At 59.0% G+C, this 26,705-nt stretch overlaps 1 protein-coding gene across 1 annotated transcript; it reads left to right on the top strand.

Annotated features, from left to right (window-relative positions):
* The first annotated feature begins 1,975 nt into the window (after positions 1–1,975).
* On the top strand, positions 1,976–7,012 carry IRX1 (iroquois homeobox 1). Its single transcript, XM_068990751.1, has 4 exons — positions 1,976–2,251; positions 5,058–6,078; positions 6,598–6,670; positions 6,955–7,012. Exons 1-4 carry the CDS (start codon positions 1,976–1,978, stop codon positions 7,010–7,012), a joined length of 1,428 nt encoding a protein of 475 aa, XP_068846852.1.
* The last annotated feature ends 19,693 nt before the right edge of the window (positions 7,013–26,705 follow it).

Raw genomic sequence — 26,705 nt, 5'->3', positions numbered from 1 at the left:
GGGGCCAGGAGGAAGCTGTGGTCACGGGCTTCCCAGAGCAGGAGCGCCCACCTGCCTGCTGCCCTTCCACCCCCAGAAGCTGTCACGGCAGGAAAGGAGTGCTAGCTGTTGCTGTGGGTAAGAGGGGCTGGTTAGCGGGGTGAGGTCGGGGGTGGAAATAAGGGGGTGGGGAGCATGACCCGGAAGGAAGTCTGACTGAACACAGAAAATGAAGCCTGGTTACACAGCTGGTAATTAGTAATCACTATCACGGCGTTATTTCGGCTAGTTACAGGCGCTGGCTCTGTCCTCAGGCCTCCAGCTGGGGAACCCGAATCTCTCCGGATGCTTCCGAAGTCCCTGGGCCTGGAAGGTCCCTAGCAACTGGAAGAGGAAGGTAGAGGCTGGAGATGGGTGCCTGGGCGTCCAGGGTACAGACGCAGAGCACACTGAGGACTTGACCTCAGTTCTGAGGTCTCTAACGGGCCTAAAACGAGCTGGACACCAGGTCCGTGGATGCCACCCCTTCATGGCTTCGCGCGACGGAATGCAGCTGCAGAGAGTACTCGCCGGGCTCTGGCCGCAACTTTGGAGAGGGAGCCCAGGCGGGTACCGGGGGGCGCGCCGCCCACCCAGCCTCCAGGGCCAAACTCCGAGGGCCGCGCAGGAGCGGCCTGCCCCAGCGCGGTCCAAGGCGCAGGCAGGGAGGCCAGGAGGACCAAGCATTCTGGGCGTCTGCGCCCCAGCCCCACCAGACCCCAGGCACCCCGGGTCCGCCCTCCCAAGGGCACGCGATGCCCTGCCGTGTTGCTCTCGGCTCTTCGGGCTGGCGGTCAGGCGGAGGAGAGAAGGGGCGAGGGCGGCGGGAGCCTGATGCCCCGTCTCCTGGCTCGTCGCGGCGCCGCCTCCGGCCGGCGCGCTGCGCACAAGCTGACTTCCAGCATCTGCTCGCCTAGTGCACAAACGAAGGGTGTCCAGGCCATGCTGGCCCCTCCTGTCGCTAGGGCGGGGGCGGCCTGTGTCTCTCCCGCCGCGGTGATGCTTTCTCCTCAAAGAAAAGGTTCCCCCCCCTCCCCAGCGCCCAAAGAACAGGCCGTTAGCTTCCTCCAAGCTTCCCAGCCGGTGGCCTTTCTCAAAGTTCACACCGCTGGAAAAGCTCGCGGTGCTCGGCGGCTGCCCGCATCTCAGAATGCAGAGAGCCAGCCCCTGCCGGAGGGATGCCCCGTTAATCCCTGGGGGGGGGCTGCGCAGGAGAACACCCTACCCGCCTCGGGGTGCCAAGCCCCGCCGAATTAGGGGCACTTGTGCCAAAAGAGGTCGGGGGGGGGACGCCCGAGGAGGAGCCCAGAGCTCGGAGGAGAGGGAGCTCCCCGCCGGCTGGCACCGCGCCTCCGCCCGCCCCTTCCCTGCCGGCCCAACGGTGGGAAGGCAGGCGCCAAGGTGGTATTTTGTGAGCAAGCAAGACGCGCCAGGGCTCCGAAACTGCAGACCCCGGTGTCCGCCAGCTGTAAACCCGCGTCGACAGGTTGTCAGACGGCCGGGCGACGCGGCCTGCGGGCCCGCCCCGGCCGCCCGGGCGCTCGGCGGGCGGAGGTGGCCCGGCCGGCGCGGGGCACCACGTGCTCGGCGGGAGGGGCGGGAGCGGCGGGCGAGGGCGGGCGGCGGGGAGGGGGCGGGCGGGGAGCCGGGGGCGGGGCCAGCGCTCAAGGGGATGCCAATCAAAGCATCAACTTCAAATTGTGTCTGAAAGCCGCGCCGCCGAGCGGAGGGCGGCCGCCGCAGTCGGCGCGCGATCGCGGAGCCGGGCGCAGCCGGGAGCCGGGCCCCAGCGAGCATCGGGCCGAGGAGCGGCCACCGGCCCCCGCCTCCGGGCCGGCCCGAGCGCGCCCGGCCGGCGGCCCGCTGCCCCAACCCCGACCCCGGCCTTCCGCAGCCTGCGCCTGCCCTCCCCCGCCTCTGATACTTGCCCGCCGCTGCCGCCGCCGACTCCGCGGACATGTCCTTTCCGCAGCTGGGCTACCCGCAGTACCTGAGCGCCTCGGGGCCCGGCGCCTACGGCGGCGAGCGCCCGGGGGTGCTGGCTGCGGCCGCCGCCGCCGCGGCCGCCGCCTCGTCGGGCCGGCCGGGGGCGGCGGAGTTGGGCGCGGGAGCGGGGGCGGCCGCGGTCACCTCGGTGCTGGGCATGTACGCGGCGGCCGGCCCCTACGCGGGCGCGCCCAACTACAGCGCCTTCCTGCCCTACGCCGCCGACCTCAGCCTCTTCTCGCAGATGGTGAGTGCTCCCGGTCCACTCTCACGCGCTGCCCTCCGGCGGCGCGATCCGGGCGCCCGGGCCGAGGGGGCGGGGGCCCGGGCGGGGAGAGCGAACGGCCCAGTCCGGCTGGGCGGCGGCGGCGGGGAGCGCAGAGAGGCCGGCCCGGTAACGGCCCGGCCGGTGAGCCTGGGGAAGCGGGGAGATGGGAGGCCTGGGCCGCGCGGGGGGTCCCGGTGGGAGTCGGGAGGCCCACGGAGCAGGCCCGAGGCCAGCGGACCGCGCTGAAGGTCGGGACAAACTCGTGCCCGACGCCCCCGATTCGGTGGCGGCGGCGGGGCAGGCGGGCCCCGTTTACCCGGCCGCCCCTTCCCGGGCCGCAGGCCCCGCTGAGCGACCCTTTCAGCTTTGGGGCCGGGCCCGGAGAATCGATTTTCTCCCTCTCGGGCAGAACTCGTGCGGTTGTACCCCGTGCACCCGAGGGAACCTTTTAAAGAAATAGAGGCGGTCAGGATAAGGCTGACAGTGGAGATCGGACGGGCCGAGGGGGTCTCCAAGGCCTGAGTGCAAATTCGAAATTTAAAAACAAAAAAGGCGAAATAATTGTTGGCGTCTGAAACGGTGTTTGCTTTGACTTCCGTAAGTTGTCAAAGTTCTCGTTTCATTTGCACCGAAAAGAAAAGCACTTTTCCCCTTGCGTTATGTAATGGAGGATTAAAAAGAACCGTGTCCCTGGGCTTAAAGTAAATGCTGTCCTCTCAGTCTCCTGTCCCAGTGGGTGTCAGACACGGGGGTGGGGTGGGGAGTGTGCCGCAGAGTGAACGCTCCGCAGGGCCGTTGGTCTAAGGGATTCGTTTCTCTAAGGTCTGCCTGCGAAGTCTAGTTTAAAACTTCGGACTGCTGGGGACTGCACGCCGGGTGCAGGGGACGAGGAGGCAGCCCCCTCCTGCTCTGCTGCCCGCGGGGTCATGCCATTTGCAGGCAACCCCTCCCCCCGCGCAGGTCTCCCCACTCCACGAAGAAGAGACAGAAAATAAACACCCAGCAACTGTACAGGAGCAAGACGGCCGGCGTGTTTTGCTGGAACTTTTCTTGTAGTTTTGAAAAGAAAGCCTATTTCTCTGGAAGCGGCCCCAGCTGCCGTTTAGCTCGGTTGCTCCGGGAAAAGATCAGCTCCCATTTTGTCCTGGCGGCGGGGATGCCGGCGAAGCGATGAGAGATTTACAAGGTATCCTTTCAAAGAGAATTCCCAGCAGAGAGGCAGCCGAAATGTCTTCCTTACAGTTACAACCAAAATAATTAGAAACGTGCAAAGGACGTTTTGCAAAGATTAGGCAGAAAACGAAATCTGGCCAGAGAAACGTTGTCTGTGTGGCTTCGACCACCGAACTAAATAGTCCAAGAAATCTGCTTTTTGCAACTTTCTCAGAGTCCGAGGTCCCCCTCTGCTAACACAACTCGACAGTTTTTACATGGAGAATATATATATATATATATTTTTAAAAACAGAAAATTTGAATACAGTCATGTGCCATTTGGGAAACCTGCCTGTGTTTGTGCAGGAGGGTGGGGGCCCTGCGGTGAGGACCCGCTCCCATTGTATTGTGTATTGTGGTTGGAAACAGAGATGCTTATTTTTTTTTTAATGGCAAATTATATAGAAATCCGCCCCCGCCCCCCAACCCTGCAAAGGTATGTGTGAGTATGTGCGTGTCTTTCCTCCCGGACTCCTGTCCCTTCTTGGAAAGAAAGCCTAAATCCAAACTGAAATTCTAGGCCTAGGTTTTCCAAGCCCTTACTGTTGGGGATTTGGAAGTCAAAAGATAAAATTGTGAGTGAATGTCTGTCTGGGCAATTTATGGTAATAATGAGGCCTAATGAGGTTGTTAGAAAGATAAAATGTTATTTACCAAAAAACCTGATGGGATAATTTGACTTGCTGTGTTTTACTACTGATGATAAAAAGAATATTGATTGCAAATAAATCACCGCCTCTAAATGCCTGCAAACAGTTTGTGCTTGCTAGCTCCTGATCAAAGTCAAACTTGAGAGGGGGCCGCGGAAGCGGTTCTGCTTCGCGCAGCCGGTGCTCGGGGCCTCGCGTTAATGTTTTACCGGATAAGCCCTCTTTTTGTATTTAAAAAAAAACAAACGGTGTTTTTGTTATTGTTGTCGATCACGGCCGGGATTAAAATTTTAAATTGCCTGTCACCCTCTATAGACCTTTAAGTGCGGGTGAGCCATTCTATGCAGATTTAACTTGGGAGCTAAAGGGAGTGTGCTTTCATTTTAAATTGCTGGCGGATTTGGATTCTCGAAAAACCCGGGACGGTTTATTTTGTTTGACCCCCTCAGGGTCGAAGAGCGGGGGGGCCTGGGCTCTCGGTCCTCCGAGTTTGGAGAAACTTGTTTTATCAGCCCAGTTAAAAGGTTTTCCCCTCGAGAGAGTGTGCGATAAACTTGGAAATCCGGGCTTCTGGAGTGGTTGTGGGAGGTGGGGGTGGGGGCAGTGAGGGCGGCCTAGGGAAATTCTGGGGGCCCCCCGGCTCCCGCTGTGGTCTTCGGAACACATTACGAGGATTCTGAAACTTTTCTTGAGTGACAAAAAAAAAAAAATGTCTCGGTGATTGGCGGAAGCGCGGCTTCTGGGGGCGGTTTGTGACCCGACCCCCTCTTCCAACCCGGGTGGTGCATTAGGGTCGGCTTCCTGCTCCGGAGCAGGCTGGACTGTCTGCCCCCGGCTCTCGCAGTTTCGGGACTCACCTCTCTCTGTCTCTCTCTCTCTGCCGCTTTCCCCCTCCTCCCTCGCTGGGCCTTGTGGCTGCAGGGTTCACAGTATGAGCTCAAGGACAACCCCGGAGTGCACCCCGCTACCTTCGCTGCCCACACGGCGCCCGCCTACTACCCCTACGGGCAGTTCCAGTACGGGGACCCCGGGCGGCCGAAGAACGCCACGCGGGAGAGTACCAGCACGCTCAAGGCCTGGCTCAACGAGCACCGCAAGAACCCCTACCCCACCAAGGGCGAGAAGATCATGCTGGCCATCATCACCAAGATGACCCTCACGCAGGTCTCCACCTGGTTCGCCAACGCGCGCCGGCGCCTCAAGAAGGAGAACAAGGTGACGTGGGGCGCGCGCAGCAAGGACCAGGAGGACGGCGCTCTCTTCGGAAGCGACACCGAGGGGGACCCGGAGAAGGCCGAGGACGACGAAGAGATCGACCTGGAGAGCATCGACATCGACGAGCACGACGGCGACCAGAGCAACGAGGACGAGGAGGACAAAGCCGAGGCGCCGCGCGCGCCCGACGCGCCCGCGGCCCTCGCGCGGGACCAGGGCTCGCCGCTGGCGGCCGCCGACGCACTCAAGCCCCCAGACTCGCCCCTGGGCCTGGCCAAGGAGCTCCCGGAGCCCGGCAGCACGCTCCTGCTGAGCCCCGGCGCTGCGGCGGCGGGCGGCCTGCAGGGCGCGCCGAACAGCAAGCCCAAGATCTGGTCGCTGGCCGAGACGGCCACCAGCCCCGACGGTGCGCCCAAGGCCTCGCCGCCGCCGCCTTCCGGCCACCCTGGCGGCGCGCACGGGCCCCCCGCGGGCGCGCCGCTGCAGCACCCCGCCTTCCTGCCCAGCCACGGACTGTACACCTGCCACATCGGCAAGTTCTCCAACTGGACCAACGGCGCGTTCCTCGCACAGGGCTCGCTGCTCAACGTGCGCTCCTTCCTGGGCGTGGGCGCGCCGCACGGCCCGCACCTGTCGGCGCCGCCCCCGCCGCAGCCACCCGTCCCTGTGGCCGCGGGTGTGCTCCATGGCGACAAGGCCTCGGCCCGTAGCAGCCCCTCGCTCCCAGGTATGGCACCCAGGGGCGTCCGCCCTGCCCCAGGCCAGGAATCTGGGAACCAGGGCGAGCCAGGGGGCAGAGGGGCGCACTAGCCGGGGAGGGGGCTGGGGCCGGGGGAGCCTTGACTAAGGGGTGGGGGGGGAGGGACCAGCGGCCCGGTGGTGGCGGGGCAGAGGGGAGCACTGGCGCGGGTGGGGGTTGTACAGAGGAGCACCGGCCCGGGGAGGATGGCGTGGAGGGGATCACCGGCCAGGAGGGGCGTTGGCTGGGGGCACTGGCTGCCCGGGAGGGTGGGATCCGGTGGCCACTGGGCTGGGGTTGAGCCACGATTCCTGTCTGAAGTAGAGGAGGGGGACCAAGGCCCTCGGCTCCCCGAGAGAGCCGTGCTCACTCGCTGGCCTGCCCTGGGGGGTCGGGGGTGTTTCTGGAGGCACTTTCCAGGGGCGGGGAGGGGGGAGGCCCAGCGCCCCTCCGCGGCAGCCCTCCCCGGTCTGGGTCCTAAGCTCGGTATCTCCCCCTCCCTCCCAGAGAGAGACCTCCTCCCCAGACCGGACTCGCCGGCGCAGCAGTTGAAGTCGCCCTTCCAGCCGGCGCGCGACAAGTGAGTGCCCGTGGGCCTTCACAGCCGGGCGGTGGGCGAGGGGCGGGGGTCGCGGGTCGGGGTCGCGCAGCTCATGTGGAGCGCGCGCGCGCTGGTCCTCCAGCCCCGCGGCGCCCCGGCTGGCTGGCGGAGTCCACCCGGGTTTCTCCCGAGCCGGGAGCCGCGCCGGCCGGCGACCCCGCGCCCCCTCTCTGGGCTCTCGGCTGGCGGAGTCCCCCGGCCGGGTTCCAGCTTCCGTCCACTGACAGCGCTGTTGTTGTCTCGCTGTTTCCCGCCCCCCGCAGCTCGCTGGCCACGCCGGAAGGGACGCCGCGGATTCTAGCAGCGCTCCCGTCGGCCTGATCCAGGGTCGTCTCTGACTTTCCCCGGGGGGAGGGGGGAGATCTTTGGGAGGGAAGGGATGAGGGAGGAATTAAGAAAAATATTTCAGACCGGTGCAAAGGACAGATTTGGCCACGAAGTCGAGGACTCTCCCATCCATCGCTTTCTGCAGCAAGGGGCTCGTCCGACCGGAGCTCCGCATCCAGGCAGCCCGGCCGGCCTGTGCCCGCGGCTCGGTGGCTGTCACCGTGCTCCGGGTTACTGTCGGTTCGGTAAATGCCCCCACCACGTGCTTGTGTCTTCCGCCCCACCCTCTTCCTGTATATAGAGTGATTTCAGATTGTAAATAGCGCGTCAGCGAACTTGTCTAAATCATATATTTTTGTCTAATAAACTAAACGAAATGGTGGCCCCTGCTGCTGCTGCTGTGTGTGGCTGGGCGTCGCCGAGGGCGTCCTCAACCCTGGAATCCGAAATCCTGGCGGGGGGCTTCTACTCCCCCTAACTGGGGGCTTCTACTCTCCCTGGCTGGGGAAAGGGGCTCCTGGGGAGTTTCCGCCCCCGAGGCCGGTGCTTCTCAGCCTTTCTGCGGTTGTTGAATTTGTTAATGTTACCAGGGCAGTTTCTGTTTGGCAGTTCAGTTCAGTAATCTGGGCATGCCTTTCTCAGGACATAAATGAGTTCGATTTTAGGCAGTTTATAAAACGATTTTTTTTTAAGTGGGAAACGATGGGGCGGGGGAATGAAAAGAATTTTCAATCCTGTCCCCAAAGGAGAACTTCCTATTTGAAATCAATTTATAACCAGTTGTCTGAGCGGTGCACTGTGGCGTCAGGGCATTTCGTGGGTAGAATGAGGACATAATGGAGTATGAAATTTTGCTTTCAGTTTATTTTTTAGTTATTTGGCTAAATCACACTTGGATAAACTGGAAGTTTCTTTTCTTTTTTTAAACACTCCTGCTGGCAGGCCAGGGAGGCAGCTAGGCAGTTCTCTGGGCTTGAGCGACGGGGCTGCTATGATGGCGGCGGGGGTGGGGGTGGGACAGTGGCAAAGAGGGGAGCGGGCTTTGGTCTTCCAGGGACGCCGCTTAAAACGCAGGCGCCCTGCCCTGGGCACACCCAGGGCGCCGAGGAGCCAGTATCGCCCGGATGGCCGCCGCGCTCGGGAGGCAGCCGGAGCGATGGTAGGAAACAAAGCGGGTGGAGCTTGGACGCGCGGGTGAGAGCCGGCCGGGCGCCTGGGGGGCCGCAGCGGTCAGGGCTGAGCGCCCGGAGCAGGGGGCACAACCTGCGCTTCCAGAGGGTGCCGGACACTCGGCATTGAATTCGTTAGCACCGAGAAAGCAAACGTTTATAAAACCGCCCTCGAGGATGGAGGGAGGCCGCGGGGTTAGTCGGCCCCCTGGGGCCAAGGCCGAGTCCCTAGTGCCAGGCTGGACATTCCCGACCCCCAGCCGGGCCCCCGTATTCGCCCTGGAGACCTCTGGGACCCGTTGTCCCCGGGGCTGCTTTCCACAGCTAGGATCGCGGCTGAGGGGATGAAACAGGCGGGGTGCTGTTCCTCTGCGGCAGCGGAAGGGGCGCTGGCGCAGCGAAGGAACGGGAGGCGCAAACCCCTGGCCGCCCCCCGGCCGGCCCCGGCGCCGCGTCCTTGTCCAGCGCGTCCCCGCCCCAGCCCCCATCAGTCTAAAGGAAGAGGCTCCCGCCGGGTCCCCCGGGCTGAAAGGAGCGCGAAGGGGCGAACACACGTGTGGGGGGTGGGGGAGTGCCTGGGTGGGGAGCAGGGGGCGGCCGGGGGCTGGGCCTCGGAGCCGAGGGGCCTCCGCGGTCGAGCCGCGTCCGGTCCCTACCGACGTGCTCGAGGCGCCCTCTATGGGTTGCGAGCGGGAAGGGGGGCTGATGGAGGTGTCGGTCCTGGGGGTCCTTGGCTTTGGGGCTCTGCTATGGGCGCCAGGCTCGAATGATGGCGCAGGGCTTTCTCTGTTCTAGAGCGCCGCCTGGTTGTTTGAAATTGAGAGGGGCGTGCGGTGCTGGGCTTGCTGGGTAGGCTGCTGGCATGGGGTTGGTGGGGGGTGGACGGTGGGTTGGTGAGCCAGGAATCCCCTCCGGCCTTTGCCAGGAATCCCCACTGGGCTTTGTGAATCAGCAGAGGAGCTCTGACCTGTCCTCCTTGTTAGGACTTGGAGGGTCAGCCGGGCCCTCGGCTCTTAGTCCAGAGTCCTTGGGCAGAGCCTTGGGCCCACGCCTTGACCTCTGGGAAGCAGGGTATCCAATCCTGTGTCTGGGGAGAGGGCACATCTACCGACATCGGAGGAGGGGTGCTCTGCCTCTCTGATGAGGATTGGAGCTCCCAGCCCACAGACAGGTTGCTCTCCAGGTGGGCAAGGCGTTTGGGGAGACTCCTGACGCCTCTGGGAGGCTGCAGGTGGGATTCGGGTGGGCCCTGGAATCCTCTGCTTCTGGCCCAGCTCCACCCTTTTCACCCCTACCCCCCCCCCCACCCCAATCAAAGAGGCTGGTCCTGCGTGTGTGCTTTCAACCCATATTTCCATTCTTTATTTCTCTCCAATACACTTGGGATCCCTGGGCCACACTGCTCACCAGGGGGTTCTGAGGCATCAGAACCCCGTGGCCCAGAAGTTGTGAAGGGTCTGTGCTCCCCTCCTGGGGACTGAAGCTCCCACCAAAGAAATCAGGTCGCCAGCCTCAGTTGTATTTTTCCTCCAGTGAAGAGCTAGCCATGAATTTTTAATCGAGCGTTGAAAGGCATTTTTGTCCTTTGTGGGCTATTTGTTTACATCTCTCCAGCGCCTGCAGCCACCTAAGGGCGTGCACGCCGAGGGTGTGCAGTTCCCACAGGGAGGTCCTGAAATACCTGGGAGTGGACCTAGACACCCCCTTGCCTTTAAAGCCAAAGTGGAAGTGTTTCTGGAACTTCCTGTGTGTTCAGAGGCGCTCTCTCCTGCCTTCCTCCCACCCCTGCCCAGGACAGTTTCGTAGGCTGACAGTTGTCTTATCAGGAGACCAAACCTGAACATGTAAGGGTGATGGATGTCCGCTGGATGAAGGCTGGCGACTTGGCCTCCCTCCTCCACAGGCACCGGGGTTCCCACAGAAAGGACCCCCCCCCCACCCCCACAAGTCTGAACAGCGCACTTCTGTCTTTCTTGGGTCTTATTTGAGGGAAGAGAAGAAAGAACAAATCTGGTTCCCAGACCACCTCTCTCTGCTCCAGACCTCCTCTCTCTGCTCCAGACCGGCAGCAGTGTTGGGAGATGGTCCCAGGTGCAATTTTCTAGACCAGCCCCCTCTCTCCATTCCGGGCTGGAGGACTTGGGGAGCGGGTTGCGAGCCGTGTCTGAACTGATGACCTGCTGGTCTCTGAGATTGTTCCCACCACCCTTCCTTCCCTCCCTCCCTCGATCAATTATATTCACCACCAGCACATTTATCTCGCCTGCGATAGGAGAATTCATATTCATATCTTGGTTTTAGAGGCCTGACACTGATTAATGTAATACTCGCTGTGACTCCAAGGGGCCGCCACCCGATGAATCATGCCCTATAAAGTTTCAGTTGTCCTTGTCGATGGGACTCGGCCAGGATGCTCAGAAGCCAGAGGAGGAGGGAGGAGAGGGAGACAGTGAGGTCAGGGTGGGCCCTGGTCCTCTCCCCAGATGCCGGGGCCTTGGGGGCCTGAGACCTCCTCCTGAGCCGAGCCTTCTTTCTGGTCCTGGCCCTGGGGTTCCCTTCCCTTCCTCATGCCAGCGGGCCCAAGGTTGCCAGGTGGCCGAGGCAGGGTCAGGCTGGGGCTGGTGAATGCGCTGGCGAAAGTGATGGGGCTACCCGTGCGCCAGGAGGAGCAGGGTTTTGCCTCTGGGGCATCCCAGCTGGAGGTGGGGAAAGGGGGGAAGGAAGCCAAGTCCAGGGAGGGTTGCTGGTGGGGAAGTTTGGCACAGGTTTGGGGTATACAGACGGCAGGGCTTGGAAGGCCTGACCAGCCTCCGGCACGCTCTGCTCAGGGCCTGGACCACTGGGGCCCCAGTGCGGGGATGCAAGTCGGCCAGGCGCTCAGGCCTCCCGGGACCACCGAGAGCCAGACAGAGGAGGCTCTGGTACCCACCACTGAGCACGAGGCCTGCACCTTGTGGGCCTGTGAGGCACCAGGCCCCGGGGAGCCTCCTGCCTCACCTCTCCACCCCCCACCCCCCACCAGGATGCGGCTCCAGGTTTGAGGGGGGCGGTTGGTGTGTCCGGATTGGGTGGCCAGTGGGCACAGCTAGGAAGCAGAGCGGGTGAAACCTGGGGTGGTGACTGTACCCCGCCACCTCGAGGGGTCCCCTGAGTGTATGTGGAAGGAACCGGGGCCCCGAGAAGGGTCTCCTGGGCAGGGCCGTCCACCCAGGGCTGGGTGGTGACTGGTCCCTCCATGTGAAAAGCCACCTGCTCAAGGCTCTGCTGGGGACAGGAGCCTGCAGGTCCGCCCAGGGCCACACCCTAGTCTGAGCTCCCAGGTGCCAGATCTCAGAAGGTCCTCCCCCCTGGGGACAGCTGGCCCAGCTCCTGAAGCTGGACGTGGCCCCTCTCCCTCCCAGGATGGATGTCTGAACGCGGGCCCCCTTGAGGGTAGTGCGGGGGGTCAGAGGGCCTGGCCGACCTGGCTGCACAGTGCTTTTAGAGACCCTAGAAGTATTTTACTTCCTTTTCAAATAAAAAGTGTTTCTTTTTTCGGTGGAGGAAAACGTGTCAACAGATATGATCCATAGATTCATCTTTAAAATCCAGCAGCCTTCACGCCGCTTTATTTATCGCTCATGTTCTGTAGAGGAGCAGGCCCAGGGCCCCTGCAAGTCACCCTGGGGCAGAGGTCCCGGAGGGCCCCAGGAGTGGCCGAATATTCTGGAACTGCCTTAAGCGGGAGGTCAGAGGAGGAGGGGGGCCTGAGCCAGTGGAGGGGAGCGGCGGCTGGCAGCCCGGGGAGGGAGGCCCCTGGGCTTGCTGGGCCTCAGGGCTGCCTCTTCCCGCCCCCCCTAGCACCCCCTGCCCACCTCCTCGAGCGGGGCGCAAGGGCAGCCCTTTCTGCCGTTTGGTTTCTGCAGACGCCGCGGGTGTCTCTGATCCCCTAATCCATTTATCCAGCGTCCTGAGCACTGGCTCAATGCAGGGACACAATGGCGCGGCTGTACCAGGGGGCTGGGGTGGAGGGCGGTGCACCCAGGCACCCCCACCCCCCCACCCCACGGTCCCCGCCGTCCCCAGGGTCCCCTGCGGTGGTGGGAATGATGCTGAGAGGGTTCACGCCTTCTAAACCGAAGGGCTTTTATTCTTAATTCCTTCTACTTGAAGCTGCCCTTTCCGCTGGGATGCTGCTGCCGGGGTTCCTCTGCTCGGGGAGGGGCTCAGGCCGGCCAGGGCCTGGGGGGGTGGGGCGGGGGTGGCCGCGAAGGGTGGGAGCCAGGTGAGCTGGTCACTTGCAGCCTGTCCTCCCTGCCTCTTCCTGCTTGCTTGTTTGTCACTGCTGTGCCCAGGCTTGTTACTGAATTTTAAACGTATGCTTAATTGCTGGGTCCTCCGATCGCTGTGGCAGTGTCTGAAAATATTAAATACATCTGCGAGACGGTGGGCACCAGAAATTAAAAAAGGTGCGGGCTGTGCTGAATGCTAAGAAGATCTCACAATGAAGTGATTAACATTTTTATGAATAAAATTAATCACGCATTAACTCTGCAGGCACAGTACATCTGAAAGCCAAATGTGGCCCCACCAGCCCCTTTTCCTACACCGCAGAACTTCTGAGGCCTCCTGGGCCCAGGGCAAACATCCAGCCATTAGGAATCTCGGAATATTTATGAGAGGATGTGTCAATAACAGCTATCTGAATTTAAGGCAAGGGAAAGAGAAACTCCAAAAATACCACCACCGCCAACTATATAACGGCCAGATTAAAAAAAGCAGCTGGCAATTTTTTTTTTTTTCTCTCCTTTAGCAAACGCTTGGTCAAAACTGGCCTTTTCCGTGCTTGGCTATTCCTGTGGGGTTGTGTGGACCCGGGCCCGAGTGCAGCAGGCGGTGATGGGGGAAGGCGGACGCAAGTGCTGAGACCCGGGCAGTGATGGGTTCCCTTCCCGAGAGCCCTTGTCCAGGGGGTCAAGGTGCCTGGGGACACGGATGGAGCCCAGGGCGGACCTCCGCGTTATTAAAATTTCCAGCTTCGCAGATAATCAAGCGCGACTTCTCGTGTGCCTGCCTGCCTGCTCCTCCATTCTGATCTCTTGCCGCTGTGGTTTTGGGATTATTCCAGCAGGCTGTACAAAGGGAAGCAAAGGCATCTGCAGTGTCGCTCTGCAGCCCTGGCGACCCAGCGGCCTTGCCGGTCTGTTGGGGCTCCCAGCTCACGTGTGGAGCAGAAGGCGGAATCAAAGCCGCGCGTCTCCTCCCCTCTGCGCCGTCCTCTTTCACCGCTGTGGCGAATCTCTCCCAGCTCCATGAGCCAATGAAACAACGGCCCCTGTTTGAGTTGATATATTAATATTTACTGAGGATTTGCCAGGTCGGGGCTAAGTGTCAGCAGATCGCTGGGGCTGTCCTGCGGGAATAATTAAACAAGTCTCGCCGCACTCCATCCTCCTAACATCTTTATTAATCTTTTTCATTTTCCCCTTCCCCCTCCTGAAAGAGTACGTTGAAATATTGCTTTTGCAACCTTGGAGAAAGGTTCAGACTAACTAAGGGGAAAAGACGGTGTGGGCGATGTGTTCAGCTGGGCGGGTCTCCAGGCCCTCCCCTGGCAGGTGTCCGAGGGGAGGGAGGTCCTGGTGGCTGGCCCAGTCGTGGTGGTTTTCACCTGCCTGGTCTGACACATTTATCCTGAACAATCTGCCGGAGACAATCCTACCATTTCCGAGATGCGGGCCACACCCCGGCCATGCCTCATCGTCCACTCTGCAGAGCAAGGGGCCACCGGCGGCGGCTTCCGGGTGTCTGCCTTTTTCCGAGTGATTATAGGTTACACTTAGAACAAGTTGGACAATTGTCTTTAATAAGCTTCATAATTAGTGTCGGGACGTCTCATTACACGCCATCGCCTGTAGCAGTCCTGGGCCAAACAGCCCTTCTGCAATCTGATTTATTTTTTATCAGGCAGCAGGGCTGTCTGGAGTTTTTGTTTGTATAATGGGGGCCTGCACCAGGCCCCCAGTGTAAAAATACCACCAGGAAATTAATTGCTTCTGTGTGGATCCACCGCAGATGTGTCCTGTTACTCAGGATGGTATATTTTTGACTTTGCTATCCCGGGGTGAGTAGTGAAAAAAAAAAAATATGAGAACCAGCAATGCAAACATATTGGCAACACTGTAGATTCGGTGTGGCATAATTGAAAACCTGGGGTTTCAGGGGAGGATGTGCAGGGAGAGGCCAAGTGTCTGGAAAGATTTTCTTTTTTTTCTTCCTGTTTTCTTTCACAATTTTATTGATTTATTTGTTTGTTTATAAATGGATATATGTACGCCTTCTAAACAGACCCACCCCTGGGCAGACACGTGGCTGGGATGTCTTATAATAACAAGCTTTGATGGAGTGGCTGGCTCCCTGCTCTGAGCCTGCAAGCGAGGCCCTGGTTGAGGCCCACGGTCTGACGCTCTCCCGGCCCAGTCTGGGCTGCGTGTCCAGGCTCCAGCCCAAAGGGGCCCCCGGCAGCTCTGGGTGGATGGGCCTCGTGTGTGCTCCACCTTGGCATGTGTGTGCATGTCACGCGTGAACAAGCCATGTGCACAGATCTTTCTCGTATGTCTTTGGCGCTCCTCCCCGGGCCCAGATATAAATGAATACTCTTTCATCACATGGATTAATCCCTACATTCTGATGAAGTTGCAAATGCCTCCCCTCACTTAGAACATTCAAAGGATATTTTAAGACTACTTCATGCCCAGTTAGGACTTGGCCCTGGTATGCTCTGTCCTTGGCACCGGACATTGTTGCCGGCGATTCTACATGGATCTCCACACGAGGGTGGGTGTGTGGTCCCCATGCCTAGTCGCTCAGTCATGTCCAACTCTTTGTGACCCCGTGGACTGTAGTCCGCCAGGCTCCTCTGTCTGTGGGATTCTCCAGGCAAGAATGCTGGAGTGGGTTGCTGTGTCCTCCTCCAGGGGACCTTCCCGACCCAGGGTTAAACCTGCATCTCTGACGTCTCTTGCATTGGCAGGCGCGTTCTTTAGCACAAGCACCGCCTGGGAAGCCCGTGTAGTCCCCAGGTCCTTTGACTTTTCTAGAAGAGTTTGATGAGCTTCATCCTCCTCTTCGTCCTTTTTGAGGCTGTGTGATGTCTGGTTTTCATGCTTAGCTCTGTGTCTGGATGGAGTTTGTCAAATTGACCACAGCCGACTCAACTGATTTATGGAAAAAAAAACAAGAGCAGAGGTGAAGGTGGATCGCATGATGTCATGATAAAGGGCATAAAATGCTGAGGATTGGGAGGGAAGATAAATAGGTTTCCTCCACGGAAGAACAGATTGCTGTGACTCTGGGCTCCTGTGGATGCCACAGGCGCTTCTGCAGAGACGTCATCTCTAGAACGTCCCTGGCTGGGTTAGCAGGTCCTGTCCCTGGGAGCATCCTAGCAGTCCCTCTTGGGGTTCCACATCGGTCTGAGTACGCAGGTCTCATTGACAGCAAACGCGTACAGGCGACAGGTGGGTGGGGGCTCCCTAACAGAGCAGCGCGCTGGGGACCCCTTGCTGGTTGTGCATGAGGACACCGGTGGGGGGCAGGGCCTGGGGGGCGCCACCTCCCAGCGTCCAGATGAAGCCAGTGGGTGAACTCGGGGAGCAGAGGCGGTGAGTGGGACCCCTGAGTGCCCAGGGTGGGGTGTGTGTGTGAGAGAGACAGACAGTGAGAGGCAGAGGTTGAGAGAGGTCAACAGATGAAAACCCAGACCTACATGTTTCTTCCGGGTTCCTCCCCCATCCTCCTTTCGTGATACCTCCCACACCCTCCCCTCAGGGAAAAGTGTTCAGACGCCTGTTTCCCAGCAGCTCCCGCCCCAGTTCCTGTTTCAGCCCGTGATGGGGGGCGGGGCTGGTCTTTTGCATATTAAGTTACGGTCATTCTGAAAGCCAGGTGGAGCCCACACCTGGAGAACCATAGCCTGGATCCCAAGCTGCACTCAATCCTTTCCCAGTAAAGAATCAGCTGGAGGGTCACCCCTCCGGCCTCACTGACCCTGAGCTGGAAGGATCTAAGCTCTGCAGGAGCACACAGACCCATTTTCGGTGGGCAGTCTCGTCTGCGTTTTCCAGGCGGGCATCGCGCAGTGTGGGCTCTTCCTCTAGGCCAGCCCCGGGGTCCCACACGCCTTGCTGACGTCTGTGCTGAGCTTCCTGGGGAAAGTGGGCCTTCCCTGACATCCTGCTGAGCCCGTGGCCGGAGGGGCCATGCACCAACTCCCGGAAGTGGAAAAGCAAGTGGTGAAATGTTGCCCGTCCCTGGCGGGTCCCACGTCCATCATGCCAGCAGTCTCTCCAGATGCTTCCTCCCAGGATCTCCCCCAGTTCCGAGGGTCGCGGGTTCTCTGTGCCCGACGTCGACCTGTATGTGTGGACGGTGTCTTCTCTTTCACTCTTCATAGGGTCGAGAATCAAAAAGTAGACGGCAGTTGTGCTCCAGTCGTAGCTGGACGGATACAAGAGTGAGGCCACCTCCTCCAGTGAACAGCCATGATGCGGGCGCCTGATGGGAAACTGTTGTCCCCATTCCTCTGGCTCCAGGAGGGACGAACCACTGTGGGCAGCGTCATCCGAGGAAAGCTGGGTGCGGCCCACGGCTGGCTTCCACCCTCAGCGCGGGGAGCCAACCACAGCACCTGCTTCAGGGCAGGAGTCTTGAATCCGAGCACCCGCTTGCCTGCTCGTTTCCCTCCCTTCTTGCCATGGGCCATGTTGCTTCAGTTGTGTCCCGTTCTTTGCGACCCCATGGGATGGAGCCCACCAGGCTCCTCTGTCTGTGGGACTTCCCAGGCAAGAACACTGGAGTGGGTTGCCCTTTCCTTCTCCGGGAAACCTTCCCCACCCAGGCCGCGGACCTGCATCTCTCGTGTCTCCGGCGTTGTTTTCTCTCCCTTCTTACCCACACCTAAATATAAAGATAGGAAGGAATTTCTCAGCCAAGTTTGAAAGTGGCCTCATCTTTAAGGGCTGAAGTTGTTTTCTCCTGGGAAATACTTCTTCCCATTTCTAAGAAAGAAAAACAAATTAAGCTATAAGGAAGACCCTCAAGACCTTCCCAGACATCAAATAGCTGTTAAAAAACAAACAACATTTTGATAAGCTAAGTATAAATGGATCAGAAACATGTGGCTTTGGTTTTCCCTAAAAGGCTTACTTTGAACCCCAAATATTTTTAGAAAGTTTGAGGTGTCCAAATGCTCTGCATTTGGGAACACCCAGCCATCATTTTAAGGGAATGGACTCAATACACATGTTTCTGATCTATTCGCAATGATCAGAGTCAACTGCTCATTTTGGAGCGCTTTTGATGTGCAGGCATCCCTCTGGGCTTTAAAAACCCTCCTGCAGCGTCTCTTCCCTCTGACGGCAACTCCATCTCCCCAGAGTTGCCGCACTCCTGCTCCGCACATCACAGGTATTGCCGCTCGTCTTCCACTTCCGCATCTCGGGGAGGATCTGACCCGTGACGATGCCTTTCCTGGGTTAGGAACGTGTGGTCTCAGAAGGAGGGGTGAGGAGATCTCAGGGCAGGTCGCCGTCTCTGCTGACCTGTTAGGGGTGACGGTCCCCCGCGGCTGAGCTACGGAAGATGCTCTCTGGACGTCCACTGACGGAAGGAATCTTGTTGATGTCACCTTCATTTTGGTGAGCCAGAAGCCAGTGAGCTGTGGCCCCGTGTGATGGTAAACACGATTCACGTCTCGGGCAGTTAACACCCACCTACCCACCACGCAGCCTCAAGGGGCGACTCCAGGCTGCCCTCCGGTCTGGGCATGTGAGCCACATGCACACGGGTGCGCAGATTGTGGGATGTGGCGGAATTCAGATGAAAGCTCACGGCCACAGACATTGTCGTCTTGGCCTAAATTAGGATGTGTTCATTCCTGACGCTTGGAGTTCCCTGGCTCGGTGGTTAAGAATGTGCCTGTAATGCAGGAGACGCGGGTTTGTTCTCTGGGTTGGGAAGATCCTCTAGAAAAGGACATGGCAACCCACTCCAGTATTCTTGCCTGGGGAATCCCGTGGACAGAGGAGCCTGGTGGGCTGCGGTCAACGGGGTCTCAAGAGTCAGACACGACTGAGGAACTAAACGATTCCTGACATTTAGGGAATGACTGCTGAGCGCGGATGGTGTTTGTAATTTACCTGTGATAATAGGGAAGGGGGCAGTTATTATTTTCTTAATTTTAGGGGTGGGGGCCTGGGGTTAAGAATCACCCCAGAAGCCCAGAGTTCCCATGACGCTGGTTGCCAGAACAGGACGGAGAGGTTTCCAGGCTCCTTCCAAGCCCCCTGTACCCCCAGTCGTCAGAGCCCCACGTGTGGAGATGGTCGCGTGACGTGTGCTGCCACGTGGTAGAACTTCCCCGTTCCATCAAAGACCTCTGTCACCCCCAGATCCTTCGCTCACCCCTGGGGATGGAGCCCGTCCGTCCCGGAGCTGAGGCATTTCAGAATCTGGTTGTCATTTTTCTGTCATCGAGAGGCGAGGCTATTTTTCTTAGTGTCTTCTTATGCCCAAATACGACAAGCTGGCATGTCATTTCCCACACTCTGTCTGTGGGAAGAGGACCTGGCTTCCCACGGATGCAGACATTCGTGTCCCGTGTCAGCCAGGGCGCCTGCGGCTCTGAGGACTTGGGGTGCAGTTCATCATCCCAGGTATCCCGGCTGCCGGCCCCGCACACGAAGACGCTGAGCTCCTCCCGCTCCTCCCCCTCCTCATCCCTTCCCCCTTCTCTCCCACCTGCCCCCTCCTCTCTCTCCCTCCTCCCGCCTCCTCCCTCCCTCTCCTCCCTTCCCGCTTTCCCCCGCCTCATCCCTTCCCCCTTCTCTCCCACCTGCCCCTCCTCTCTCTCCCTCCTCTCTCCTCTCTCTCCCTCCTCCCTCCTCTCTCTCCCTCCTCCCTCCTCTCTCTCCCTCCTCCCTCCTCTCTCTCCCTCCTCCCTTCTCTCTCTCCCTCCTCCCTCCTCTCTCTCCCTCCTCCCCCTCCTCCCTCCCGCCTCCTCCCTCCCCCTTCCTCCCTTCCCCCTTCTCTCCCACCTGCCCCCTCCTCTCTCTCCCTCCTCCCTCCTCTCTCTCCCTCCTCCCTCCTCTCTCTCCCTCCTCCCCCTCCTCCCCCTCCTCCCTCCCGCCTCCTCCCTCCCCCTTCCTCCCTTCCCGCTTTCCCCCTCCTCATCCCTTCCCCCTTCTCTCCCACCTTCCCCCTCCTCCCTTCCCTCTCCTCCCTTCCCCCTCCTCCCTCTTGCCTCCTCCCTTCTCCTCCTCCCTCTCCCTCCTCCCTCCCCTCCTTCCCCCCTCCTCCTGTCTCCCTCCTCCCTCCCCCTCCTCCCTCCTCCCTCTTCCTCCTGCCTCACAGCCCCAGATGGGTCTGTCTCGCATCCGTGAGACTCGTACACTCCCTCAGGCACAAAGATCCTTCATCTGCAGGTAGAAACACACGTGAGCCTGCCAGGTTGCAGTGAGCTTTCTAAGGACCCCCAAGTCCTGTGGATGGAGAAAAGGGGGACATTCCCAGCAAGGGGGCCAAGGCGGCCAGCGGGTGTTACGGGACAAGAAGCGTGGGTCCTGCAGGGACAGAGAGGAGGGGGCCCCACGCTGACCGAGGTGCGGGCGCCTCCCCACCGCAGGGCCCGGCCCACTCACCCCAGCTTCCAGGTCTCCCCCAAATGGACGGCCTCATCCTCTGCCCTGAAACAGGGAGACTCTTAGGGAGAATTGACCAGGACCTGCTGAAATTCACCCCTAGGAGTGATGACTCTGTTTGACTCTGTTTCCAGCTGGATCTTGGCTTCTGATCTAAGTGTGTCCTGAGTGCCCCATTCTCTGCGAGACAGCCCGTGCCAGCCCCGGGGGGCTCATGTTCCATCTGGACCGAGACCATCTCCGTGGAGGGCCCTGCCCATGGGGCCAGCCATCCCTGTAAGAGGGGCATCCTGACTGTGAGGCCGTGGAGTAGCTCCTAGTGCCCAGTGGCTTAAGGACGTCCCGGAGCTACCCATGACTTCGGCCACTGCGCTTGAAATCAGACACTCCGTTCTGGTGAAGGGGCTCGGGGTCACGCAGGGATCGGAATGTTCCAGCAGCCAGTTCCAAGGTACTGGAAGGAAAGCAGGAGGCGGGGCTCCCTGGGGAGGCTGAGCTCGGGGAGGGGTGTGCCCAGCCAGCCAGTTAGCGAGCTCCTTCCCGAGGGCATTTCCTCATCCGCAGGGTTTCTCTTCCGAAGGCCCACGGCTGCAGCCGCCCAGGGCGCCCCCGTCGCGTCTCCCACCCTAGTACCTGGCTTTCTGGGTCGGGGGTGGGGGCGCAGGAGCATGCGGGGGTGTCCCTGTGTTTTAACACCATCACAGGACCCTGGGGACACATTCCTTCCTGGAGGACCCAGTCCCCACTGTTTTCGGCAGATGCGGCCCATTCTAAGGTAACTTTCCAAGAGCCCGCGGTGGTAGGCCCTCTTTCTGCCCGTGGCGAGAACACATTAAATGCAATTTGCTACTTGCCTTTAGTGTCTTAGTCCATCAAGAGAGCATTAATTGATGGCATGAGGGCTGTTCCCCGCCCCCAGTGCCTGGGAGGGGGGTCTTCAGGAAATTCTTGGAGATAGAGCATTCCTGTGGCTTTCGCGTTGCTCCCTCTCTGTATCAGATGAGATGCTCTAAGAACAAGAACAGCTGGGGACTCTGTTCCTCCAAGTGCGGTTTCCAGCCCTTCTGGTTCATGCCTTCGGAGAAAACAATTAACTTTTGTATATTTCAGGATACAGGCAGGACCTTGTGGAAATCTTATTTAATTATGTGCTATATTAATGTTATATTGATTATGTTATTGCCTGTAAATCCAGTTGCTTAATAAAGCTGCAGTCATTTTGCAATAAAGTTGTGTTTGCAGTCAATTAACGGGTGTCTGGGGGCAGACAGCTATGTGCAGGGGGGCGTTGGCGGGAAGAAAAGTTGTCCCAGGGTTGAAAACCAGAGGAGCCGGCAGAGAACATCAGTTATTTGTGCACACGGAGGAATGTAGGGAAGTGCGTGTGCACAGTTGGGCGAAGTCCAGAGGAAAGGCATATGCCCCATGCACTTATTTTTAGCACGGGGTCTGGGGACTTGTGAATGGCCGCCTGTATGGGCGGACTCTCCAGGCGTTGGGGCAGCGTCTGTACGTGGAGCAGGGTAACGCTTGGTTTGAAGAATCCAAGAGGCTGATAACCACCAACATTGGGACCACGTGAAGGCAGGGGAGCAAAGCATGGTTTTGCTCCTCATCACACTGACTTCCACGTCAGAGAAGCACATCCCCAAGTTCACAGGAAATGCCACAGCCCCTCTGAAGATCGCATCTGCCGTAAATACCATTCGGCATGTGGTACAGCTTTTATCTCTCCTGCAGAGACTGCGCGTCATGATTTTCACATCTGATGCTAAACTCAGGTCCTCACAGAATAAGGAACAGCTATTTCTTTCTTTCTCATCTCTAGGGATGTGTCCAACATGGCTGTCCTCAAAACAGAATAGGAACTGAATATTGAAGCTTTACAAATTTTTTTTTTAATAATACACCATAGCAAATGAAAGATGAGCCATTCCTCAATTCAGAGAGATTAATTGGTCCTTCCTATCAATGAACATTCTCTGTCAATCAAGTAGTGAGGTTTAGGTAATCTTATTTGGAGCAGGCCGATGGTACTATCGTGACGATGTGTCTTTGGCCCCAAGGGTAGCATCTGTGTGTGTTCAATTGCTAAGCTGTGTCTGATTCTTTGCGACCCCGTGAACTGCAGCCAGCCAGGCTCCTCTGTCCAAGGGATTTCCCAGGTAAGAACACTGGAGTGGGCTACCATTTCCTTCTCCAGGGGGTCTTCCTGACCCATGGGATAGAATCCAAGTCTCACACATTGCAGGCAGATTCTTTACTATCTGAGCCAGCATGGGACCCCAAGGGTATCATTGAAGAGTGTATAATCCTGTGATCTTACAGTGAAGGGGATGTCGGTGACCAGCTTCCTGTCATAGGAGGATCCCCAAGGACCCAAGTTTGGGGGTGACCAGTGCGCCCTGACTCCAGCTTCGGCTCTTGTCATTGGCAAACAGCTTTCACCCATAAGGGAGAATGTAGTTTTTCCTCCAAAGCTCGGCGGGTCCTGCCAATGAACTTTTCCTGTGGGCTCGTCTGTGCCTGGGATCTGGTTTACCTGCCGCTCTTCACTCTGAGCTTGGCCCACACCGGTCCTCGAATGCATGCAGATAACCATCCCCAGGGGCTCCACCGGCGCATCCAGGTTAGATGGTTTGTCGCTGTATTCCAGATGGCAGTTCACTGCCAAATTTCCAAACGTCCTTAGTAGAGAATGAACTCTCCACCTCAAACCAAACTCAACATCTCCCAGGCTGCTGTCCTGTTGGCTCTGAGGACCACAGGGTGATGAGGGAGCCTGCGGTTCTGTGAAAGGTGCTGAGGTGTGGAGCGGGGCTCCACTGCTGTATCATCGTTTGAGAGAGAAAGATGCTGACTGTCACCAGATGGGTGTGATGGCTGAGTATTCAGTGACGCCCAGGTGTTAGAGCTGAGAGAGGAGCACAGACCTTCCCATCGAATCCAACAACCCTGAGTCTTATGCTCAGGGGCTTCCCTCTGTGACGGACCTGTGCACAGCTCAGGGGTCCTCTCCTGCTGGGGGGAGCAAAGCCCTCGAGCCAACCAGCCGCCCTCGAAGGTGTTGGCAGCCTCCTTCATCTTAGCGTGAGTCAGTTAGCGCTGAGACGGCTGAAGACTGAAGTGGGTTTTTATTCTCTTGAGAACAAATGTGGGAAGAAGACAGCCAGCGTGGGAGTGGGGTGCATGCCTAGGATGGGTTGGGGAGCAGAAATGGAAGTCTTGAGGGGCAGAGGCCCGGCCTTTCTCAGGTCAGAGGGGCCCATGCACTAGGAGGCATCACAACGCCCGGAGTTGGGGCGGCTGCTACGCCGAGTGCTGCTGGGCCCGGCCCCTGCCGGGAGCCTTGTCTGTTACCACCGAGGCCAGACACTTGCACAGAACCACCTATGGTCCTAAGAGGGAGAAGCATATAGATGCCTGCACCTCCCCAGGAAGGCTGTGAGGGGACCCTCTGTCTCCGCCTGGGACAGGGAGACATGCCAGTCCCTCAGCTGGGTGGGGAGTCAGGGAGCTGCCCGGCTTCGCAGAAGGCAGACGGTCACCCTGCAGTCCCAGGAAGGCGCAAAACATGCCGTCACGTGTCCACCGCAGCCCGCTATGGACAGGAGCGTGGACCAGCGGGAAGGACACACGGAAATCACATGCACATCACGCGGGGGTGGGGCAGGACGGGCAGCACCTCTGGTGAGATTTTGGGAAAGGAGAAGTAAAGGGCTTCCCACTCCATGTGCCCCTTGGAGGTGAAAAGTGACCTCTGGGGATCGCACTTAGACCCGAGGGTGTGCTTCCCCGGGGGCCTCCGTACCCGGACCCCACTGGAGGCGTGTCCTGAGGGGGTCTCTGTCCACCTGTAGTGGGATTCTCCCAGTGAGTGTGGCCAGGCCCCCTCTGTCCCCAAACCTGAAATGTGTCAGCAGGCTCACGTCTCAGGTAAAAGCCCCCAGTGGCATCCCTCAGTGTCTAAATTGAAGCGATACAAGTTAACGTTTTGGCTCTAAAATGAATTTTTTAAAAGAGAGCTTTTGCAAAAGATTAAGCGGCACAGAGTCACTGGGCAGCTTGGAGAACGTCTTCCTGCCCCTTATTTGTATGATGGGGCCCCGTTCCCTTCAGGACAAGCACCAGGCGCCCACTAGGACCAATGCGGCCATCAGGGTGGGTGCAGAGAGGTGGCCGATGGTCCCGGGCCGGGCAGTGAACCCACAGGGCTGACTGCTTCAGGACGCCATGTTTGATGCCAAGGTAATCATAATCTCCTTTAAAACGTTTGTCTTTTCCACTTCTCTGCCTCACCACAGTGGTTCTGAAAGTCCTTCTCTGTGTGATTTTTCTCATCATTGGCACTTGTGGTTATTGTTCGCTGGACAGTCACAACAAAACATGAGTTGAGGGATGGAAAGTGCGTTGCCGTGGGTTTCGGAGCCCAGGTTGGGCTGTGACTCTTGCCTGCTCACCGCCTCCGTGATGTCCTAGATTAGGACAAGACGATGGACTTCACTGAGAACCGTGCACTCGCACTTTTCTTTCTTACAAGTACAAAGCCCGGACTAACCCCGTGGCACAAAATTCAAATGCGTGAAGTGCACACACACACATACGCTCACACAAACGTTTATGACTCAAAAGATTTTACGAAAATACACTTACCGTCGCCTGGGGAGCACACTGTTTTCCATCCTCTTCTGTCTTAGATGCTGACTTCCACCAGCTCAGTCTGAGCCATGATCTGTATCCCAGCAAACAGCGATGACCTTGCCTCCCAACAGGTAAGACGAGGCTAGAACAGGAGCCTCAGCAATCACTCCAGTGGGCGTGTTTTTTCTACCACAGGAAGACGTTCAAGCAGAAGATGAGCTGAGATGCTGGGGGCATTTCCTCTCCCTGGAATCGTGCTCTAGGGCAGGGTGTCTGGGCTTGGTGCTGCCCGAGACCCGGGGCCCTCCACCCGGGGCCCTCCACCTGCCTGCTCTGCCTCCTGGGTGGGTGGATACAGAGGACGCATCCCCCCAGGGTCACAGAAAGCCTCAGAATTCCCAGGGACCACACGCCTGGGACATCACCCTGCAAGGAAAATGGAGGTGCCCTCCTGATGTCTGGAGTTTTGACGAGCAAGCCCAAGGACAGGTTGGTCCAGGCTGGCCCAGACCAGACCCCGTGTCTGAGGTTGTCACAGAGCCCACCAGGCAAGCCTCTTGTTCCTGAACTCCTGGGGTGCCACCAGGCTCTGTGCGCGCATATCCAGTGAGTCGTCGGTGGGGGTGGGGGCCGGTGGAGGGACTGAGGAGACGGTGACCCTCAGTTTCTGCGCTTCACGCCCATCGTCCACAGGACCCCGTGAGGCTGGTGGGACCGGATGTCTTCGGGACTCTCAGCAAGATTTCGGACCTACAGGGATCCCGCTTGCATCTGGAAATCTAGCTGCCCGACCAGGGACATGTGAGAAGCAAGGAAGAAGGCTCTTGGGGTCGAGGCTGCCGTGGGGTCCCCAGAACCTGGGGCCGCCGCCGTGCGTCCCCGCCGCCGTGGAAGCCCAGCGCGCTGAGCATGCCTCCTCATGGATCCACGCTCCACGGACGCGGCCACTTCAACCTCCTCCCTCCTGAAGCTCAGCACCCGCCCTGCCCGCTGGCCCCTAACCCCAAGCGCTAAGCTCAGCCCCTGAACCCTGAGCCTGGGCCCGTCCTGTGGCCTGCGACCCTGTGCCGAGGCCGGTGGAGGCCCCCTTCCCGCCAGGGCTCCTGTGCTCGCCTCTGTCTCTCAGCAGCTCTTCTGCGAATGCTTTGTTTCCCTTTTTCTGTGTCACCTGGTTTGTTTAGTTCCCTCTCTCTCCTGGATGATTTTCATCTGCGTGCAGACGTCTTCTAATGTCTCCCTTCTGAGACTTAAATAAATACCTTGCTGTCTCAGACCTACCGTGTCTTCGTTCAAAACATCTTCAAAACCGACGCCACCCGGGTTTGCTTTCCACTTCTGTTCTCTGGCCCGAGTTCCCCAGGATGAGGCTGTGTCCCTCCCCTCTCCCCGTGGCCTGCTCCCGCCGAGCCCACCGAGGCCCCCACTTCTGCAGATCCACACACGGGTGCTCCCCTCCGTCCCCCTTTTTCAGCCTCCACCCACGGGCCCAGCCGACCTCCCACGTGCCAAGAGCTGGGAGCACTCTGCCTTTGGGTTCTGAAACGGCTTCCTTTCCTGTCGGCCCTTCCCACTCACTGGCCATCTCTTCCAGTCGATCCCACTGGCTCCTCCCAACTGGGATGATCCTCGGGTCGTCTTCCTTTCTAGCTACGGTTCCCAGGCACCCTGGTCCACCTGATGACTGCAAGTGACGTCAGCGCACAGATGACTCTGAGTATCACTCACGTCTGCTGTGTCTCTGCAGGGTGTCTGACTGACATTCCAAACCCAGAGTGTCCAGGGGAATTGCTGAGCACCTCCTTCTCAAAACGCCCCCCACCCTGCCTCCCCTCTGCAATGAACAGGGCACCGTCTCCCCAGTGCTCAGCTAAAAGCCAAGAGGCTGCTTCTTTCCTGCACCCTGTAGCCTGTCCATCAGCATGTCCTTCCGGCCCTGGCCCAGCAGGTCCAGCAGGTCCAACCTGTCTGCCTAATGCTGTGTCTGGCCCTTTGCTCATGACCACCCTAGTCCCATCTGCCATCTGCTCTTACCTGGGTCACTGGACAAGCCGTTTGACCTCCCGTCTAGCTGTCAGATGGTAAAGGCTGCCAGGGAGGGCTTTAAAAAATGTGAAGTCATATCACCTTATCCCATCATCTTGAGCTCCCCATGGCCGTCACTTGGTGAAACCTAAACAAAGCAACACACGCAAGCACACA

The sequence above is a fragment of the Capricornis sumatraensis genome, chromosome 18 (genome assembly GCF_032405125.1).
Source record: "Capricornis sumatraensis isolate serow.1 chromosome 18, serow.2, whole genome shotgun sequence".
Lineage (NCBI taxonomy): Eukaryota > Metazoa > Chordata > Mammalia > Artiodactyla > Bovidae > Capricornis > Capricornis sumatraensis.
Note: the sequence above shows the minus strand (reverse complement) of the source record. Positions and strands in the feature narration are given on the sequence as shown.

What these genes read in the sequence shown, in the direction of transcription:
- IRX1 (XM_068990751.1), top strand. Translation starts at nt 1,976, where the DNA reads ATGTCCTTTCCGCAGCTGGGCTACCCGCAGTACCTGAGCGCCTCGGGG. An exon ending in TCAGCCTCTTCTCGCAGATG is followed by an intron (nt 2,252 to 5,057) that starts GTGAGTGCTCCC and finishes TTGTGGCTGCAG; the next exon opens with GGTTCACAGTATGAGCTCAA. An exon ending in TTCCAGCCGGCGCGCGACAA is followed by an intron (nt 6,671 to 6,954) that starts GTGAGTGCCCGT and finishes CGCCCCCCGCAG; the next exon opens with CTCGCTGGCCACGCCGGAAG.